The sequence below is a fragment of the Argentina silus genome (assembly GCF_951799395.1).
Source record: "Argentina silus genome assembly, chromosome: 12".
In the NCBI taxonomy this organism is placed as follows: Eukaryota; Metazoa; Chordata; class Actinopteri; order Argentiniformes; family Argentinidae; genus Argentina; species Argentina silus.
The window spans coordinates 21,249,209-21,267,768 of NC_139666.1; the positions used below are offsets into that span (position 1 = coordinate 21,249,209).

The following is an 18,560-nucleotide window of genomic DNA, read 5'->3' on the forward strand; positions in this document are numbered from 1 at the left end:
TTCTCTCTGAGAAATCTACAGTACCTGTGTCTATCTGTCTGTACCCTAGACTCGGGCCCTATTAAAAATGGATTTAAAGTCTGAATTTCAACAGCAATGAGTACTAATGAGTGTGTATATAATTCATAAAGATAATTTAGTCTAAAGGGTTTTGAAATGAAAACACAAGTCAAAGTTGGTTAATTTAATTTATACATATATTTTACACATGTGAGGACAGTGAAAGCATTTTTACAAATTCTCAGTTCATACATAAATGTAAAAAAGGAGATATATATGTTGTCCAAATTATAGCGTCTATAATACTGTGTAGACATGGAGGTTTGAACATTTAGCTCAGAAATGAAAAAGAATAAAGATACAAAAAATATGTATATCTGTATAAATATATTCAATAGTATCAGAATTGTATCACACATGAAGGAGGATCTGAGAGAAGAGAAACTCCTGAGAGTAGAAATACAAACAGGTAAACAAGTAAGAAAGTCCCATCACGAATCAAAACTAAGTAAGATATCAAGTCAGTCAAAAAGATTGTCAGTCATCGCTTTCAAAAACTCAAAAACAGGGAAGCCATGTCATCCAGGAGTCACACACCTCACACACACACGTACGCACTTGCACTCACACACTATAAAACTGTCTCGGTGAGCACAGTTTCTTTTATAAAGCTATTTTTCACTGAGTAGTCCATCCTGGTGAATGTGGATAGGCGAGGCCACTTCCAACTTGCTTCAACGATGATCAAATGGCGATGTTGATAATATTAAAAAGTGAATTTGCTGCCCAACTTGAAAGACATGAGGCACATTGAAGAAAATAAAAAAACAGTTCAAATAATTAATTTTGTCATGTGAGTGAGCAAAGACAGTATTGCCACATTAAACAACTTATTTTTGTCATTGTTTAAAACATTGCTGCCATTGACACTTTGTCTCAAATGTAGTCTTTGACGCACTCAAACGGATGTACGACGTAAGGAAGACCCCTTGGATCTCCTCCCTTTCCCATTCAACATGTCACAGACAGAACACTGTTGGAATAGTTTGATATACATTCCGAAACGGTTATTCAGTTTGACATAAAGGACAACACTATTGGCTGATTGTCAATAAGCGTAGAGAATATTGGAGAATATAAAGCATTTTCTGCTTTGAGCAGTGCTCAATGCGTGGACAACATGACAATTCTGTAACACAAGTATAATATCAATGGTCAAATGATGGTCATTATGATAAATTAAATGTCCCAATACACACTGTAACTCTTTGTCATTTGCCTTACCTGGTCTTGTTATATAGAGAAAGCTATTTATTCATATTTTTGTTTACAACATTTCATAACCAATCCTGCTTTGCATTCCTTGTCACTGCCTCTGTAACTGTTCACTCTCCTTTTTTCTGTCTCTCTCTCTCTATTTCTTTCCATCTCTCCCTCCTTTCACACACTCAGGACCGGCCTGGTTGCAGAGAGAAGGGAGGCTGCCGTCAATATTCGGAACAAACACTGATCATCACGTGGCGATAATACAGACCAACATTCAACTAGAAGGCACACAGTTCGTCACTTTCCAAACCTATCACAATGGCAATCAAACCCACACTCTTGTTTAACACAAAAGAAAGAAAATAAAACGTATAAATGAAAAAATGTAATAATAATGTAAATAATATTAATCACAATAATAAGCAGCATGGGGTCATGTATGTAACTATACGGAAAACATATAAACCAATACAATATATATTTGTACATAGCATGTATCAGTATTAAAAAGGTGAAAAGGATATTTGTAAGTGTTTAGAAAACTATATATTGTATTTTCTGTATTGCACATAGTCATACTATCACATATGTTTTTGTCATAATTTGTTGTCGGTCAGTTGTCACCTCTGACTGTTCTTGTCTGTCTCCATAAGGACAGAGGAGACATAGAAACTCAGGTTCAGAGGTGAGAAAGATCCTCCCAGCTCATCTATAATACTGAACGTGTGTGTGTGTGTGTGTGTGTGTGTGTGTGTGTGTGTGTGTGTGTGTGTGTGTGTGTGTATGTGTGTGTGTGTGTGTGTGTGTGTCTGGGGGGGTGGGGTGGGGATAGGAGGTAAATTGGTAGGTAGAGCTTTGAAATGTTCGGGTGGCTAAACTGTGAGCCAAGCACTGGGGTGGCACAATAAAACATCACTGTATGTGTAAACCTTAGAGTAGGTTTACAGTATGGCAGAAGCATTTTCAACGGATATGGAACATTAGATGAGACTGTTAAGCAAACACATATCTCTGACGAAGCACTCGTTACACACTGGCAGTCCACCTCTTCAACACTGAGCTGAATGGGCTGACCAGGAACCAAGACATAACAATAATAAAGACCAATATGATGAAGATTGACTCCTCCTCCAAGGAGAATCTGATTTAAAACATCATCATCATCATCATCATCATCCATGCCTCTGAGAACAGGACTAGGGGAGGTTATATTTCTAGTATTTTCCTCCACAGCCATGCATCTCGTTCTCAACCTTCCGTTGACCCTTTGAAGAATTGAGAAATGAACACGGGAGGATTCTAGAACAGAACCCTGATGATTGTACAGGGACACACCCACAGTAGCTCTTTCTGGCCACAAGATGGCGTCCTCCATCATCTCCTCTCAGGACAGAAACAACCCAGAGGAGGGGAAACATGAGGCTGACTGTGAGGGGCTTGTTGGCTGGTCAGACATTCTACCTTTGGAAAAGTACAAAACAACATGGAGGTCAGAGAACCCCAACAATAACACTCAGGAGGGTTAGCTGCAGTAAGAGAACAACCCCATTTGCTCTCTCCTAGATTGTGTAGCTGAACCTATTAAAAGTGTGAACATGTGAGCACATGTGTGTGTGTGTGTGTGTGTGTGTGTGTGTGTGTGTGTATGTTTGGTAGCTTATTCCGGCTCAGCTGTGAGAGAAGTGTTGCATTTTAATCGTTCTCCCCATTCACACCACCAGTTAATTCAGTCCACCTCGAAAGCTCATCCCCATGTTCCAAGGTCCGTGCACTGGTTGGTTCCAGTTTGAGTGTCTCCAACTGTCTCAGAACGTGAAGGTACAGTCAAGCAGCCCATGGGAAGTGTTTCTGTTGACTTCCTGTGCTGACTTCCTGTGAAGAAGGTCAATGTGGATGTGTTGTAGTTCTCTCTGTAAGACCCAGGGTGGAAGGAATGGGACACATAGAACACCAAGACCACTAGGACTACACATGGTCACGGTCCCAGCTTCAAACTCTCATCTAAACACTGTTCTAGACTTGACACCAGAGGACTACATTTTCATAGACCTATATGCTCATTTTGATGTGTTCTCAGGTAACCTTTACTCCATATTTGTAGTCTTTATCCAACACCGTGCCGATACACATTCAGTACAGCATGTAGTCTCTTGGTCCCAGATCAGGGTTGCTTATTGTAATCTTTCTGCTCACACACTGCAGATTCCACATAGGAGTGTCTGAATTGTTAAACAGATGTCAGGCCATCTTGTTCTCAATCTCACACACACACTCTCAAACACGAGCGCACACATGCGCACAAGCGCACAAACACACACACACACACACGCACACACACACACACACACACACACACACACTTCTGGTAGATACTTCTGGAAGAGCTGTGGTAGATAGATGGCAGAGAGGGTGGTAGGGATCCAGGTGAGGAGTGTTGATTTGATCGGAGAAGAGAGATGCTCATCATTTATGAAGCCAAACAGTCTAGGCTCCGCCTCCTACACATACACAGGCTCACAGCCCTCCCCCTGCTCTTCCTCCTCCTCTTCCTCTTCCTCTTCATCATCGTCCTCCTCCTCCTCTTCCTCCTCCGGGCCCATGCTGCTGGCCCCGCTGCTGCTTGGGGGGCCATGACTGCTTTCGGGGGGTTTAGGGTAGCGGAACGGACAACCATTATCATCAAAGAACCTGCGGAAAGTAAACTCGTAGAAGGCGTGTTCCGGGTGTTTCCCGTGCGGCGTGCAGAGGGTCTCCCAGGCCCGGGTGCTGTCCCCGCTGTCGCTCCACGCCCCCGGCCCCCCCTCCTCCTCCACAGGGTCGAAGTTAGACGTGTCCATCGGGTGGGCGATCTTGGGCCGGTAGGGGGCAGGCTGGGTGCGCATGTTGCTGGAGAAGTCCATCTGGTCGAAGAAGGGGTGGGTCTTGATGTCGCCGGCCCCGTTGCCCCCCAGGCGCTCCTCAGCGGAGCAGCAGAGGCGGCCGATGATGTCGACGGCCTCGGGGCTGAGCTTCACCTGGGGGGGCACCTGCAGTGTGCTCTCCCAGTTGATCACCTGTGGAGGGGGGAGGAGGAGAGGCAGTGGAGGGGGGGAGGAGGGGGAGGAGGAGAGGGTGGAGGAGAAGGTGAGGATATAGGTGAAGTATGTAAATAAAATCTTACATATGAGTAAATAAATACATATTATTGTGTAGAGAATGCTGTTATTGATTACCTTGATCTGGGTCTCAGTGGGCGTGGAGGCCAGGAAGGGGGGCTGTCCCACCAGCATCTCAAACAGGATCACACCCACACTCCACCAGTCACACAGCTGGGTGTAGCCTGCAGAGAGACAAGACCAGCACAGGTCACCTACTGTACACACCTGGGACCTCTGACACACATACATACATACATACACACACACACACACACACACACACACACACACACACACACACACACACACACACATACACACAGCACCTAAGGTGGGACACTATATGGCTCTATATCATACACAACTGATTCAATCACCCCACCCTCCACTCTCCCTCTCCTTCCACCTCATCACACTCTCTCCCTCCACACCACCCTCTCCCTCTCCCTCTCCCTCCACCCTTTCTGCCACCCACCTTTGCGCAGCAGCACCTCAGGGGCGATGTAGTTGGGCGTGCCCACCAGGGAGTGGGCCAGGCAGCGCTGGTGTTGTCGGGTCGAACGCTGCTCCAGGGTCATCAGCCGGTCGCCACAGCGACAGTTGGACACGTCGTCCCAGAAGTCACTGGGCTCCATGCTGTCCTGTCTGACATGGCTCCCTGAGGAAGAAGAAGAGGAGAGAGGAAGAGGAAGTTACATCACAGGTCATCACACAGGAACTAAAACTGTGTGGATAGCAGAATGTACATGAGTTTATATAGTGTATATACTGTGCAGTACAACAAATAAAATGACCATATATACAGATAAGTGTAAATACAATGGCTTATACAGAAGATAAGTGGGTAAAATGATTAATTAATCAACTACACACGCCAGAACTAGATGCCTTGCCCAAATTCACATCCACATGCATTCTCATTTCATTTCCCATTTCTGTCTCCCATCCACAAGTGTTTTGGGCCTCACATGATCAATCCCAGCCTCCCCCCTCCTCCCTCACCTTTCTGGTAGTACTTGGAGTTGTGTGTCCAGCGGAAGCCGGTACACAGGCCAAAGTCCGTCAGCTTGATGTGTCCGTCCAAGTCGATGAGGATGTTGTCCGGCTTGATGTCGCGGTGGATGAACCCCATTTTGTGGACGCTCTCGATGGCCAGGGTGAGCTCCGCCACATAGAACCGGGCGAGTGGCTCGGGGAACACACCCATGCGGATCAGCAGACTCATCATGTCTCCCCCAGGGATGTAGTCCATGACGAAGTAGAGGCTGTCCCGATCCTGGAACGAGTAGTACAGACGGACCACCCACTCGTTGTCCGCCTCCGCCAGGATGTCCCGCTCCGCCTTCACGTGGGCCACTTGGTTCCGGTTCAGCACGTCTTTCTTGCGGAGGGTCTTCATGGCGTAGAGAGCGCCTGTGTCCACCTTGCGGGTGAGGCAGACCTCTCCGAAGGCGCCGATGCCCAGGGTTTTGATCTTGACGAACATGGCCTTGTCCATCTTGGCCCGGCGGAGACGGTTGTAGTTGGACTCCTTCTGGTTCAGCATCTTCCTCATCTGCTCCTGTTCGGCCTCTGATAGGCCGGCCTGGGAGGGGGCGGGGTTAGGGGAGAGAATGAGGAAGATAGAATTAAAACAATAATACAATCTATTATGACTAGAATTAAACTGTGAATATAAGGGAAACAACAATTGACTGAAAACACTTCTTTTTTGGGGGGGGGAAACCTGGAAAAGCACAATATTCATTTTTATCTACCGTTAAATGTTTGGCCTTTGTCTGAATTGGTCCCTGACAGTTTTGTCTCATGATAATGATTTTCAATCTCCTCCAGGTCAAAAGGGCTGAACCCTAAATTAAGTTTATCTGGGTTCATGTTTTAGAAGTCCAAGCCAATACAGCCATGAACTCACTGACTACCATTCTAGAATTGTAGAATGTTGCTGTTATCTACAACACACCACCTCAGGGAGAATTCCTCACATACATGACCTCAAGGTCCCTCATACATCTCCTTCTGACCCCCCATAACCCCTGACATATAACTCATAACCTCTCCTGCCAGAGAAATCCACTTAGTCTATTTATCATATGTCAAGTTGGAACAATGACCACATTGGCTAGAACTGGCTAGGCCAGGAGTGGCTAGGCTAGGCTAGGACTGGCTAGGCTAGGGGTTCATCATTCTCTCACCTTGGACATCTCCTGTTCCAGCTGCAGCCGGCGGTTGAGTTTCTGCTGGTGGGTCTTCATCACGTTCTCTACGTGCTGCTCCATGTAGAACTTGAAGGCGAAGGGCGAGTAGCTCTTAATGCGCGACTCTCTCTTCTCCTCGTCACGTCCGTTCTTCCTCACTGGCACCGGCGATGTCTGGATCTGCTTCTTATCTTTCACCGCCTTCTCTCCTTTCTTGCTCTTCTCTTTCACCTGACCGCCCTCCTCTCCCCCTTTCCCGCTCCCTCCACTCCCGTGCTTGCTCCTAGCTGGGCCGCTGAGGTCAGGAGCTCCAACACTACACATGGCTCCAGGCACCTCAAGCGACCCAGGCTCGGCCCCGGTGCCAGGCCCAGAGACGAGCAGGGTTTTGGGGTAGGGAGGCGGTGGACAGCGGGACTCTTGGGCGGGCTCTAGGGCGTAGGCCTCCTCAGGCAGGTATCCGTGGGGCTCTGCAGCATCCTGGGCCTGGGCGGCCAGCCAGCCTGGGTGACACGGCCCCACCGCCGTCTTAGGCTCCGGACGCATCACACGGATACTCTTCACCGGCTGCTGGATGGGGGGCGACGTCACGGCGGTGATGGTGTTGGGGGGGCCGAGGGAGGGGTCTTGTTTCCCGGCGGTAGGGGTGGCCAGGCTGGGTCGGACGTTGCTGGGTGGGGGGCCACCTGTACGGTTGTTGAAGGAGTTGGTCCTGCTGGGCGCGCGGACCTCCCCTCTGAAGGGTCCCTGGGGCTGGGGCTGCCGGGCTGGGGGGGCGCCCTCAGGGGGGCCCTGGGGACCGGCCCAGTGGTGCTCATACAGGTCCAGGTTAAGGCTGGCTCTGGAGGGGGTGAGGAGACACTGGGGGAGGTCAGAGAAGTCAGGCCCCCCCATAGCCGTGGCTCCCCCCCCAGGAGAGCGGGACATCATGTGGACCTGGTGGGAAGTGGGGCTGGACTGGCGGGGGTGGGAATGGGGGGGTAGGTACAGATTAGGGGGGTACCCCCCTCCTCCTCCTCCGCTCTGGCCCCCCATGGCCCCCTTGCCCTGCATGTTGACATAGTTGTCAGGCGCCAGGGGGGGCATCTTGTTCTGGAAGGAGGCGCTCCGCTGGACGCCGTACCCCCCTGCCTCCATCATGTGAGGCCTGGCATGGCCATAGTCATAATGGGGGGGTCCGGGGACGGGGCCCCCTGGGGGCTGGGCCTGGAGCTGCAGGGGCTGACCAGGGACACTGTACCCCATCAATGCCTGCTCCATGCTGCCGGGGTAGGCCTTCTGCTGGGCCCCAGGGGGGTACATGGAGTTCCCCGGGTTGCTCTGGGCAGCCATGGTGGGGGGGTAGGCACCCATGCTGGGGGGGCGTCCCATGGGGGGCCCCTGGGCGGCTCCTGAGGGGGGGATCATGTAGTTCATGACGGGGGGAGCGCCCATATATGGCCTGGGCATCTCCCCCTCCGGGCCGTAGCCAGTGCCATCATACATCGGCGCCCCCATCTGGTGGTACGGAGGCATGGCACCCTCGCTTGTCCCATCTAACGATGGCCGGTGGTCCATGGAGTTGGGCATCCCGCCCTTTCCTGTCAACAAAAAATAGAACAATAAGTTGCAATGCTCTTGATTTTTGGAAATACCTACGGATTTCAATTAAATATGGGATCGATAATATAAAGTGTAGCAGCTTTGTATTGTAATATCAACATATCAACATGAAGTATTTGCACATATATTTAGGAATACTGTAATATGAGTGTGTGTGTTTCAGAGGAGAATGATGGAGTTAGAAATCGGAGGACGGGCATGGAATGGAATGAGGAATGGTATTTCTACCTCCACCAGCCTCCACTGGGGTGTGTTTACCTGGCGAAGTCTGTTTGATGACACGGACGATGAGCTCGTTGCGAGGGTCCAGGTATCCCATCTTGCTGATGTACTCCAGTGCCGCCTCAATGTTTCTGCTTCCTGTCTGCTTCAGAGCACGCACTGCCATTTCCTGTTTAGGACCAACACAGGCATGAATGTTTTCTGGTTAAGTATATGGAGGTTCTGAATTCCATTTGTTCTATTCTATTCTATTTGTCCTCACACACACACACACACACACACACACACACACACACACGGTGTTGACGAGAAGCGGACAGCGGTGGCCCAGTAGGCGTCCATGCACCTGCATCCTCTCTCCAGCCCAGGCCATGTACCAGCCACTTCCTGTCCTAGTCACAACAACCCCACACACACGGAACACACACACAACATACCATGTGACCTTTGACATACATCACACATTACAATACTAGCCTATTCTTATAGCACAGGGCAGTGGCTATAGGTTAGCATCGCACAGGGCGGTGGCTAGTTTAGAATCGCACAGGGCAGTGGCTATAGGTTAGCATCATATATATTTCCTCTTATATAGATAGATATATAGATTATATAGATGAGATTATATAGATGTGTGAACCACAACCAACAAGACTAGACAGAGATATATAGTACAAGTGGCTGTGGACTAAACTAGGACCAGCCGAGCATAGCGAGCATGTCAATCAGTGGAGGCTGGTGGAGGAGGAAATCAGAGGACGGGCTCATTGTAACGCATGGAACAGAATGAGAAATGGTATCAAACACACGTGGTATCAAACACATTCCTTATTCCGTTCCATGCATTACAATGAGCTCGTCGTTCAATTTCTCCCTCCACTGATGGCGGATCTCAATAGAAGCCCTCCTAAGGAACTGACAACATACATCTCCCTAGCACTGATGATGACCCAAAACAAACACTACAAATCACAATCTAAATCTCAATTAGAAGGATCCCTACGCTGCAGCAGTGATCTAGTGGTCATCTGTACTAAAACCATTCATATTATCCTGCTATTCTCATACTTCTCTAACAAACAGAAACAGTTGTCAACAGCACAGTGACTGAGGGACTCAATAACACAAACATACAAGTCTGCCGAGGGCTGTCTAACCAGGCGACCCACACCTATATGAGGAAATCCCTCTGAATGGCATATGACCTCACTCTGCAGACATTTAAACCCAAACCTCAGTCAGTCAGTCTGTCGGTGGCCTGCAGCACAGGACAGTGGAGGCATTCAGCCTAGCGGTGGTAGCCTCTGGTGGTCAGATGGTGCAACTACGCCCAAATACCAACATTCATTTAGGGTGTGTGGTGGACTGGCCTCTCTCAGGTTTCATCAGGTGATGATTCTGTGTCGTATCAAAACATTTTGGAAGGGAATATCTCGAGCAGTTTTGTAAAAGGAGGATTTAACAGTCTGTGTCGAGTGTCGTCATGTCGCCATTACGTGCCCCGTCTGCCCACGGTTTCTGAGACAGAGTGGGTGCTTTCATTTGCAGGAGGGAAACTACACACATGGGTTTAAAAACAGGGCTGCATAGCAACCGTGGGCACACTCAGCTCTCCGAGCCAGGAAACGCTGGAGCCACAGACATTCTACACATTGTGTGTGTGTGTGTGTGTGTGTGTGTGTGTGTGTGTGTGTGTGTGTGTGTGTCCAACTGAGAGCAGGCCTGCCCATACAACCAGACCAAAATATACTGAGTTTACAGTCACACTCTCTCTCTCTTTCGCTCTCACTCACCCACCCACTCATAACACACACACACACACACACACACACACACACACACCACACACACACACACACACAAGCACACACACACAAGCACACACGCATGCGCGCACACCCACACCCATCACAACACATGCACATACGTGCACACACACACACACACACACACACACACACACACACACACACACACACACACACACACACACACACACACACACACACACACACACACACACACACACAGGAAACAGAGTATAAACACCCAATGTCTGTTTATGGTCACTCTTGGTGAGGGGCCTGGGTTTGTGTATTCAATTCCACTGTAGCTAGAGAAGTGTGCTGCCTGCCCAGTCTCCCTGGCACTGATACAGCTCTCTCTCTCTCTCACTATCTCTGTGTCTATTTCTCTCTCTCTCCCTCTCTCTATCTCTGTCCCTCTCTCTATCTCTGTGTCTCTTTCTCTCTCTCTTTATTTCCCTCTTCTTCTTTTCGCCAGGCCGTGCAGAGAGACGATGGGTGGAGTCGGCTGTGGACGGGCCTGATGGCGCGTTCCAACCCTGACCCCGGCTGTCATGGCGACAGATGTTCCCAACATTCCACAAGCCAGGAAGCAAGAATTCTAGATATTTGGAAATCTGTAGTTTTCGGTGTCTGTCCTTTTTTTCCCCTCTCCCTCTCCCTCTCCCTCTCCCTCTCCCTAAAATATCCACCACCACATTTGCACCCTTGTCATAATGGTTACTGCCACAAGCCAAGGAGTTATCCAAAACACATAATCACTCTCTCTCTCAGACACACACACACACGTGCACACACACACTCCTTTCAGGAGGCTCAGAGTAAACATCATTACACACGCAGCAAAAAAACACACTCCTGAGCCACTGTTCTAAGCTCAAAGAGAGAGAGGGATAGAGAGAGAGAGAGAGAGAGAGAGAGAGAGGAGAGAGAAAGAGAGTGTGTGAGGGAGAAAGATAGATAGATAGATAGATAGATAGATAGATAGATAGATAGATAGATAGATAGACAGTCTGATAGGAGAGAGAGAGAGAGAGAAGGAAAGAAAGAGAAAGAAAGAAAAAGAAAGAAAGGCAGTTTTTTTATATTAGTTTTCACTTTGACCCAATTCTGCAACACATTCCACCATGGGACCCTGTAAATGAGATCCATATGGAGGAGGACATAGTGAGCTAGATGGACCTGCAGAAAGGGACCGCTACAGATCGTCCTCCTCCTCTCCTCCCCTCTTCCTCCCCCATCTGCTCCTCTCTCCTCCTCTCATATCTCCCCCCTCCCATCTCCTCCTCTCCCCCCCTCCCCATCTCCTCCTCCCACCCCCCCACATCTCCTCCTCTTCCTAGCTCTCATCATGGACAACACGTACACACATGCAGAAGCACACACACAGTAAAACCTTATGTATAACACATATATACACCCACATTATACACAGATGCATACTGTACACACACACGCGCACACACACACACACACACACACTCACATGCAAATGTGCACACGCGTACACACATATACACACACATACACCCTGAGTCAACCACACCAGGCCTCTGTAACGGTCTAGCCCCAGCCCTATACCCCAGCCCTATACCCTAGCCCCAGCCCCATACCCCAGGACCAGCCGTATACCCCAGGCCCAGCACCAACCTCAGCCCCAGCCCTATAGCCCAGCCTCAGACCTATACCCCAGCCCCAGCCCTATACCCCAGCCTCAGCCCTATACCCCAGCCTCAGCACCAGCCCTATACCCCAGCCCCAGCTCTATACCCCAGCCCTATATACCAACCCTATACCTTAGCCCCAGCCCTATATCCCAGCCCTATACCCCAGGCCCAGCCCTATACGCCAGGCCTATACCCTATGCCCCAGCCCCAGCCCCACTACGGCGGCCATTACGGCTCCGGAATGTGTTGGAAAAAAAGGCCTACACTCAAGAGTCCTGTTCCGTGGCCCCTGCGGTCAGAAGTGGCCTAAAAATACCATGTGTGTCTGTCCGTTCCCCAGCCATTATGTAACGACTGAAGGACTGGTTGAGATGTTCAATCGTCATAATGTGTTGTTAACATCTTTACTGAAAGCATTCCTCGGCCTGGGGGGGGTGACAGGGTTTAACGTGTGGACTGTGGAGGCAGCCCTAGGGCACGCTCTTGGGCACGCTCTCTCACTCACACACACACACACACACACACACACACACACACACACACACACACACACACACACTAAGTCGACAGGTCACTGCTGTTAATTACCCACAATCCATCAGTGTTGAAATAGAGGAGTGGTCTACCACATAAACTTGTCCAAGAAGAAGAGCACTTATTTTAGCAGTAATTTCTGTTTTCTCCTTGATCATTTTTGTATCTCCCGTTTGTATCTATAGAACGCAGCCCTGAAACTTGATGTTTAGTCAAACTGCAGGTGGGGAAGAGACAGCCGTACAGATGCGATGGGAGAAGGCAATACAGGTAGAATCAAACAGACATGCCGCAGAGAGACAGAGCGAAAGGGGGGGGGGAGAGAGAGAGAAACGGAGAGAGAGGGAGAGACAGACAGACAGACAGACAGACAAAGAGACAGGGTGAGGAGAGGACAGGGTGAGGAGAGGCAACATTCTCTGTGGCGAAACAAAGGAACTGTTCCACCCAGCTGCCATTGAATGGTCATTTCCTGTTTGTATTGACAGGCGGGCGGAGCTCTCTCTAGTCTGGCCCAGTCAGGGATCTACGTGACCACACCCACCAGTGGGTCCCAAGTCAACCAGTGGCGGCTGGTGGAGGTAGAAATCAGAGGACGGGCTCATTGTAGTGCATGGAACGTTATGAGGAATGGTATAGTGTGTTTGATACCATTCCTCATTCCATTCCATGCACTACAATGAGCCCGTCCTCCGATTTCTGTCTGCACCAGCCTCCCCTGAAGTCAGCCCACCATCTGCTGAACAACAGCTCTGACTGAGTACTAGGTCCAGGACAACATCAAGACCAAAGGCCATCTGCAAGCATGCAATAGCTTTCTGATAACCTAAATCAATGTGTCTGTCTGTCTGTCTCTCTCTCTCCCTCCTTCCCTATCTATCTCTTTCCCTCTCTCCTCCCCCTCCCCCCTCCGCCTGAAGTAATTCATAATTCCAGTAGTGAGGAGGATTTCTCGGTAGTGTTGTGCATGGGCTTGAATTAGGCATTCTTCACATGCCTGGAGCGGTCACAATCACAGGGCCTATTCCCAGATCAGCCATAAAGACTTCTACCACAGAGTCTGGTAGGAGTGAATAATCTGATCTCAGGTCAGCCCTGAAGACTTGAACCACAGAGGACTGAGTCTGGTAGGAGTGAATAATCTGATCTCAGGTCAGCCCCGAAGACTTGAACCACACAGAAGACTGATTCTAGTAGGAGTGAATGATCTGAATACAGGTCAGTCCAAGAGGTTTAAACACACAGTATACACACAGCCATACTAGCCATCTGGTCTGAGGTCAGTTCTGGGGGTTTAAAAAAAGTGAGAGCAGTCAGTCCAGATAAAATGCCTGATCTTAGGTCAGCTCATAACTAACAGTCCAAAAAAATGACATTTAGGGATAGGGTTAGTGAAAAGAGTGGAAAAAAAGGATATTATTTTAGACATCAAAGAATTCAACCAAATCCTCATTCCAATGTCTTGTTTACAACTCACAAATACAGACATAAGCTAGTGTATCATGAGATACTTGATGAACAGGCTGTGTTGTATCAACCTCCTTCGTTCTTTGGGCGAAAGGTGAGCGTGTGAGCCAACTTCCTGCGGAAACATTCCCTCTCCTCCTCTTCCCTCTGGGGTGGAGATGTTTGACAGCTCTCTCTCTCTCTCTCTCTCTCTCTCTCTCTCTCTCTCTCTCTCAAAGAGGATGAAAGAACTAACACCAAATGGGTTGTGAAATCTGACTAGTATTTCAACATTTCTGCCCTCCATTCTACATTATGTAACCATTGTACTGTAACAGAACACTTGGCAGAGAGAGGCTGTATTGTGTTGCACTATGAAAACATATGGCGCTCTCTACCTTCATTAAAACATTCCAGATGATGAGTTATGTTAGGCACTTACACTAGGTATGCTGATGGGGAGAGCGTTCAGATCTGAGACACAGATACAAGCCAGACCCCAGACATCCACTAACACACACACACACACACACACACACACACACACACACACACACACACACACGAGACATACTACCCAGAGTAGTTTCACCTATGTCTGCCAATGAGCACGCACACAAGTGTGCACACACACATACATCCCAAAGTGTGTCTTATTTCACCCATCTGTTCCCACAGCTCCACACACACACACACACACACACACACACACACACACACACACACACACACACACTCACTCACTCACTCACTCACTCACTCACGCACACAAGCCCACAAGCCCACACACACACGAAGCTCACCTGGTCACATCCAGCGTTGACCAGCTCCTGCAGCATCTGCCTATTGACGTCTCCTGCGGGGTGAGCGGAGCCTGAGGAGGGGCCGGACTCGTTGGCAAAGGGCATGAGGGACTTGCGTATCTCCCTCAGAGCGTTCTGGTAGTTGTTGAACTTCTGCGGGGGCCGTAGTTGCTGCTGGCGTGCTGCGGGGTCTTTCCCCTTGCTGTCGGCTCCTCGGCCCCCCTCACCTCGGGTGCTGCCCCCGTGAAGAGCCTGGCTCACCAGCTTGGCGGGCTGCTTCAGTCCCTCCTTGATCTCCTGGAGCCGCTGGCGAGTGTTGCCCACGTAGGGGGCAGCGGGGAACGTCTTGGGCCTCATGACGACGACGACGACGACGCTCCCCTGGCTGGGTCTACTCTACGGTGCTCTCACACACACACGCCAAGACAAGTCACACAAACTCACTCAACACACACACACACACACACACACACACACACACACACACACAAAACTGACAGTCTCTCACCCACACCCTCTAGCGCTGTGTGACCTATATAGATATGGCTTCTCCTGCAGGAGGACCGATCTGAGGAGAGATCTGTGTTTGATCTAGTTGTTGTTGTTTGTCTCTGTGTGGCTGTCTCCTATAGATAAGGATCCTACTGGCATCCCATGGTGTGGTTTAGGGGTCGCCCTCCCCCTTGTTCCAGGTTACATGAGGGGTGGCGAAGGTCCCCTTGCCCCAAAGCATTCTGGCTCCCAACTGCGCCTGAAGGTTGAGAGAGAGAGAGAGAGAGACACAATCAGAGAGGTCTAGGTCAGGGAGAAGGGAGAAGGGATCGGTCAAGGTATGGGTGTGGTCAATGTGTGGTCAAGGCCATGACTGGTCTTTTAAGGTCACATTACTTAGTCCCTACACATGTCACACACACACACACACACACACACACACACACACACACACACACACACACACACACACCAACCACTCTGTGAGAAACGCCCAAGTGTGATTCAGACATTAACACCCCTTTACAGTTTTATCCAGAGGAACATTGTGTGCATTCCAGCAGCCCGGTGCTACTCTCCCCAGGCAGAGTGTGTGATGGGACAGAGGGCCACATGTCTCACTGTCAGACTCACGTGGAACAAGTACAGTCACACACCAACCATGTATTATCACTGTGTGACCATGTAGCATAGCCTAATGCGGTTAAAGACACTAAATAATCAACTTGAGACAGTGTTTAACACAGCATATCATGGTGATCAGATCGGCATATCAGTATTAGTTATAACGGACCGTTTACAATTACAATGAGCCTGATTTCTACCTCCACCAACCTCCCCTGTAATGATATGGTATGACATTTCAAGGGTTTGTACTGTTGTTAATTATGACTTATCAAGCTGGTACATCCAGTTTGTATTTCTGTAATAACATAATACCCAGAGAATGGTTATTGATTTAACACTTTGGTTTGTAATTGACCAACCAATTGATGGAATGAGATATGAGAATGAAACCTTTTGGGTTCCACAGAGGGTTCTAAATGGAACCCAAAAGGGTTCTTCAAAGGGTTCCCCTACAGGGACAAATAAAGAACCCTTTTTTAGAGTGTAGGTCTTGGGGCCTTGGTGCTAAAGCTGTTTGGGAGGCTCGAGGGCCTTGGTAGCAGCCTAAAACTGGTATCAACACAACAGCAGCTTCCCCTGGGTCGGTCTAAATCAGGAAACCAACATCAATACCATCCTCTCTCTCACAGAACATTGGTGTGTCCCTGTCTCTGGGTGAGAAATGTCCCGTTTTGCGGTTTAGACATTTGAGGCATTTATCCTTGACACAAGTGCACTCACTGTTTGTACAGAAGTTTTTGAGACAAACACATTTTTGGGACGGTGGTGCCAAGCTCCACAACAAGAGTTGCCCAATCTCTCCGGGATCGTTCTCCTCGGCTCCCCATTCTTGTGATGCTTTGAGCGCTGCGTCCGACCAGGGGAGCATTCCATTCCACAAGTAACGACAAGTAAACTCATACCATTGCATTGAGGGGCAGAGGCAAGACCAAAATAAACCAACAACAAAATAGATTTACCCTGAAGATCTATATAGATGAAGGGTACAGACTAGATCTATCTTCAGGCTGGGTAGAGACAAGAGACAAGGTATCCATCCTGCATACCAAAAACCAAACACACTGACTGGACATCGGCCTACTACTGTTCAGCCACACAACATCTATGGCCCTGTCCAGAAACTACACAGGACCCCTGACCCTTGACCTGTAGTATAATTAATGGTTAATTATTGAATGTTACTACGTTGAAAGTATGTTATTATTGCAAGTAGAAACTAAAGATAAGGTTACATTATTTTAACCGATTCCGTTCACTCTATTGGATTGAAATCAGTCTCACAGACAGTACTAGAGTAAGCTAACATCCCAGTATAGTTCTTATCAAGTCTTTATCAATCCATTGGCCTTGATCGATCAGAGCATGTGATTGTGTCACAACAAGTCCTCCAGATAGTCAAGTCAAAGTTTATTGGTCACAGGATACAGTTTTTAAATTGTAAATTGTATAATGAAATGCTTACTTTGCAAGTTTCCTAAACAGTGCAAATATCAGGAGGTACGAATAAAAATAGAATAATAATATTGATTGATGTTGTGAAGAGGTGGTCATCTGACCCGAGTATGACTGTTTCCAGTGCTACTGTAACTCATAACAACATACTGTTGCTCGATGTCATTTAAAGTGTATTTAATCATGGTTTAAAGGGCTGAGAGAGAGAGAGAGAGAGAGAGAGAGAGAGAGAGAGAGACTACCTGAACCTGAGTGAAACACATGGTTGCAGCCCAGCCAAACTAGTCTAAAGGAAATATCTGGACAAGGACTGTCAGACATTGTGTCAATCAAATGGCCTAAGGTCTGTAAGCTACCTACTGCCAATGACTTCATTTGGAGTAAAATTCGCAAACATAATGACCAGCAAAGGAATCAAGAGTCTCTCTCTCTCTCTCTCTTACACACACACACACACACACACACACACACACACACAGTCACCAGCTATTATAATGACTATAACCCTATGATCAATCAATATTCTAAGATGAACTGCAAAGGCAAATACCATGCAACAGCAAACAGAACAAGCATAATGGAATTTAATAATTCACATGTGTATCATCTGAGAACAAATGTATTGACACAACGTAGTTTCTCCATATCATTATAATTCAAATATTATTTTGCCATGCTTTTGACCCCTCATCCTGTACTGTACTGTACTTCAGTAAAAAAACAAAAAAAAACAATTTATGTCCAAAACACAATCAGCGTGTTACCATTATGCAAGTGACATTATTTTTTAAATCACGTCTGATCAGGCTAAATGTATTTTTGGCGAGTTTGCAATATAAACTGACACTACATGAGCGAAAAGGAGTGTGTGAGGCCTTCTCAACTTCAGGCTGGAAGTTTGAGATCTTTCGGCCGCTCAGAGCGAGAGGAACGCAACTCCGCTGAGGCGGCCCCGACATTCCAATGTAGGGAGAATTTCAGTCCCAGCGGTCTTCCTTCTGCCCTGAAGCTCGTCGCGTTGGAAAAAATCCTAGGCTTTCGATCTCTATAATTTACGATAGATCACGGCAGAAAAGCATTTATGTCAAAAGAAGACCATGAAAAAAGTTAGGATATCCCCAAATATGTTGAGGTTTTCAACTTACCATGTGATATAGAAGGTAGAGCTTTAATCCGAGAAAGAATCCAGTCGCAATACTCCCTTCGAAAACTTTATATTCGCTGTTGCAAAACACGTACGAGAATGTTTCAAACGGTCTTTTAACGGAGGGTCCGAGTAAATATCTTGAGACGAGACTCCATTTTCTCGCAA

The 18,560-nt window shown here is 48.2% G+C and overlaps 2 protein-coding genes across 2 annotated transcripts in view; one reads left to right on the top strand and one right to left on the bottom strand.

Moving 5' to 3' along the window:
• The window catches only part of zmym2 (zinc finger, MYM-type 2), a 113,889-nt gene extending 109,532 nt beyond the window's left edge, over window positions 1-4,357 (top strand). Inside the window, exon 25 of the transcript XR_014554538.1 lies at window positions 4,341-4,357. The gene's annotated coding sequence lies outside the window, so the exon portion shown is untranslated. The remainder of the gene's footprint in view (window positions 1-4,340) is intronic.
• lats2 (large tumor suppressor kinase 2) lies at window positions 182-18,560 on the bottom strand. The gene is made up of 8 exons (XM_083681848.1): window positions 18,394-18,560; window positions 14,678-15,428; window positions 8,459-8,591; window positions 6,596-8,178; window positions 5,406-5,988; window positions 4,879-5,061; window positions 4,479-4,585; window positions 182-4,319 (listed from the first exon to the last, which is right to left on the bottom strand). The coding sequence occupies exons 2-8, from the start codon at window positions 15,032-15,034 to the stop codon at window positions 3,765-3,767; spliced, it is 3,501 nt and encodes a 1,166-aa protein (XP_083537974.1). The 5' UTR covers window positions 15,035-15,428; window positions 18,394-18,560; the 3' UTR covers window positions 182-3,764.